Source organism: Gekko japonicus, unplaced genomic scaffold (assembly GCF_001447785.1).
Source record: "Gekko japonicus isolate JY-2015 unplaced genomic scaffold, Gekko_japonicus_V1.1 scaffold4676, whole genome shotgun sequence".
Taxonomy (NCBI): domain Eukaryota; kingdom Metazoa; phylum Chordata; class Lepidosauria; order Squamata; family Gekkonidae; genus Gekko; species Gekko japonicus.
The window spans coordinates 10,753-13,433 of NW_015166578.1; the positions used below are offsets into that span (position 1 = coordinate 10,753).

Here is a 2,681-nt window from a genome sequence, read left to right on the forward strand (position 1 = left end):
TCTACAATGTTTCATTCAAAATTCTTTCTTCCTTCCTTCCTTCCTTCCTTCCTTCCTTCCTTCCTTCCTTCCTTCCTTCCTGTTTTTTAATAGTCTGCCTTTCTCACTGGGACTCAAGGCAGGTGACACATAGTGAATGAATACATCAACAGGATGGGACATTCAATGAATCAATATGGTGATGGCTAGATATGTCCAGAAAAAGCAATGAAAGAGAAGACAACCAGAAAATAAGGCTTTATTTTAGGATAGGGTGTTATTTTAATAAAGTATAACATCCCTAGGAAGTGTAAGAAATAATAAAAAGATACGTTTGTCAACTAGGCTTGCCGAGTCCCCCCGGGGGGCGGGGAAACCCCCGCCCGAGAGAACCGTTACCCACCACCGACGGATCGGGACCCAGGGGGAACCCCACCCCCAAAGCACGCGACGTGCCCGGCGTCAGCACGTCACCCGGAAGTGACGCAGTCACGTCGGGCGTGTTGGGGGTGGAGCCGCGGTCATCCGAGGGAAAACTCTATGGTTTTCCCTCGGATGATTGTGGCCCCGCCCCTGGTGTGCCCGACGTGGTTGCGTCACTTCCGGGTGATGTAATTTCGGCGCGGGCACACAGACTCCTGGAGCAGCGCTCTGCATACAGTAAGGACTTGGCAACCCTATTGTCAACCGATCTCAAAACTTACAAAGGCACAAGTGTCTTTTAAGTGTCCAGGTAATTATATCTTAATTGATCTGTTTTGGTTGTTGCATTCATTACTTTTGATATGTTCATGATATTTTTGTGTGGTATTGTTTATTTTAATTTTGAGAAAGGAATTGTTATATATAATTTGCTGTTTGTGTTATAAAGTTAAAATAAATAAAATAAAATTTGACAACAATATATGCTTTGGGTTTTTAGTTGGTACTTTTATTTTTTTTCCCCACCCCCAAGGCGAGCATGTGATTTTGCTTCTTTTCTTTCTTGCTTTCTGTTCTTTAGATAAAATATATGAATATGGGTGTTTTTATACAGTAGGCTCAAGTTTCTTTTGAGCATCTTGTTTGGGATAACGTGATTTGCTGCAGAGTAGAGTGGGGAAGAGGGTGGAGGACCAGCATTTGTAAGGCAAACAAGCCTTCTGTCCAGTGTTTGTTTTATATTTGCATGACAAACCCAGCTGAAGTAAGGGATGCTTCAGAGTTTCCTGAGTGAAGGCCTTTTGACTGGTTTAAAAGGAAGGAAACCACCATTTATCAAGACTGTTCTTTCATTTCAGGGATTTCCTTCCCCGTGGATCTGGCATTGTCACCAGACGCCCCCTGGTCCTGCAACTGGTTAATGCCAACACAGGTATGTCAGCGGTTTCCTCTTCTTCTTCTTCTTCCTCTTCCTCTTCCTCTTCCTCCTCTTCCTCCTCTTCCTCCTCTTCCTCCTCTTCCTCTTCCTCTTCCTCCTCTTCCTCTTCCTCTTCTCACAAAGTTGTCCTGCAGAGTTGCAGTGATATAGACTTTTTAAGAATCTGTACTTATTACCAAATGAATGAAAACCAGAAACCAAGCCAAAATAGCCTGTTCATTTCACATGAATACATTAAACTGCCTTAACACTGAATCTTGGTCTGTCAAAGTCAGTATTGTCTACTCAGACTGGCAGTGGCTCTCCAAGGTCTTAGGCTGAGGTCTTTCCCATTGCCACTTGATTCATCTTTTTTGCTGGAGATGCCGGGGATTGAACCAGGGACCTTCTGAGTGCCAAGCAGATGCTCTACCAGTGAGCCACAGCCCCTCACCAAAGGGGCACCCTCTTTTGTTATGGTAACAAGAACAAAGTGTGGTGAATGGCAAGTGCTATTTGTTTATATATTCTCTTCTCTCCTCCTCACCCCCACCACGCTTACCATGTTGTCGTGACCCCCAGGCTGATAGCTAATAAGTGGTCTGGTGGGAGAGCTCTCCTGCTTCTATTCCCTCCTTCCCTGATACAAACATTCACCTGTTAGAAAGCCCCCGTAGTGGACACATGTTCACCACATGGAATAGGAGTCAGATGTGCTATGTGAATTGCATGCTTGGGACTTCATTCCCTGGCATGTATGGGGTTTGGTCAAGATCAGGGGTCATTTCATAGAAAAAGAGGTGCAGGAGCTCATTAGCAGAACTTATTTGCATATGCCACACCCCCTGACATCACCGGAAGTGTGGCAGAAGGCAACACCCACCACTCAGGCTCCACTGGACTGTTTTGGATTGCTAGCTATGGGGGAGGCGAGCAGATCTGCCCTCACAGAGGAGGAAGAGCTTGTACCTGAAGGCGGGCCAGGGGGGCAGCTCTGCAACTTACCTGTCTGCTTCTTGCTCCTCGTGGTCCAACTGAGGGCTACTAGGAGCAGGGGGCGGGGCTTGTTGCTTGTGCCCGCCCCCTGGGCTCCTTACTGCCGGAGCTCCGCTCCTGTGCGCTCCCGCAGGAAATGACCCCCGGTCAAGATAGGTAGCCGTGTTTGTCTGTGGCAGTAGAAAGGAGCAAGAGTCCCAGTAGCACCTTCAAGACTTTTTCCGCCCTGGCCCCCACCTGGTGGAACATGCTCCCTATTGAGATCAGGGCCCTGGGTGGTCTTATTCCATTCCGCAGGGCCTGCAAGATGGAGCTCTTCCGCCAGGCCTTTGGCTGAGGCAGTGGGCGTCCACATATGCCCCCCCCC

The 2,681-nt window shown here is 47.8% G+C and overlaps 1 protein-coding gene across 1 annotated transcript in view; it reads left to right on the forward strand.

The window, feature by feature from the left end:
• The window catches only part of LOC107111402 (dynamin-1), a gene marked incomplete at its 3' end in the record, with an annotated part of 70,491 nt that overhangs the window by 2,549 nt on the left and 65,261 nt on the right, over positions 1 to 2,681 (forward strand). Inside the window, exon 2 of the mRNA XM_015412370.1 lies at positions 1,260 to 1,333. Coding sequence (XP_015267856.1) covers positions 1,260 to 1,333 — 74 coding nt within the window. The remainder of the gene's footprint in view (positions 1 to 1,259; positions 1,334 to 2,681) is intronic.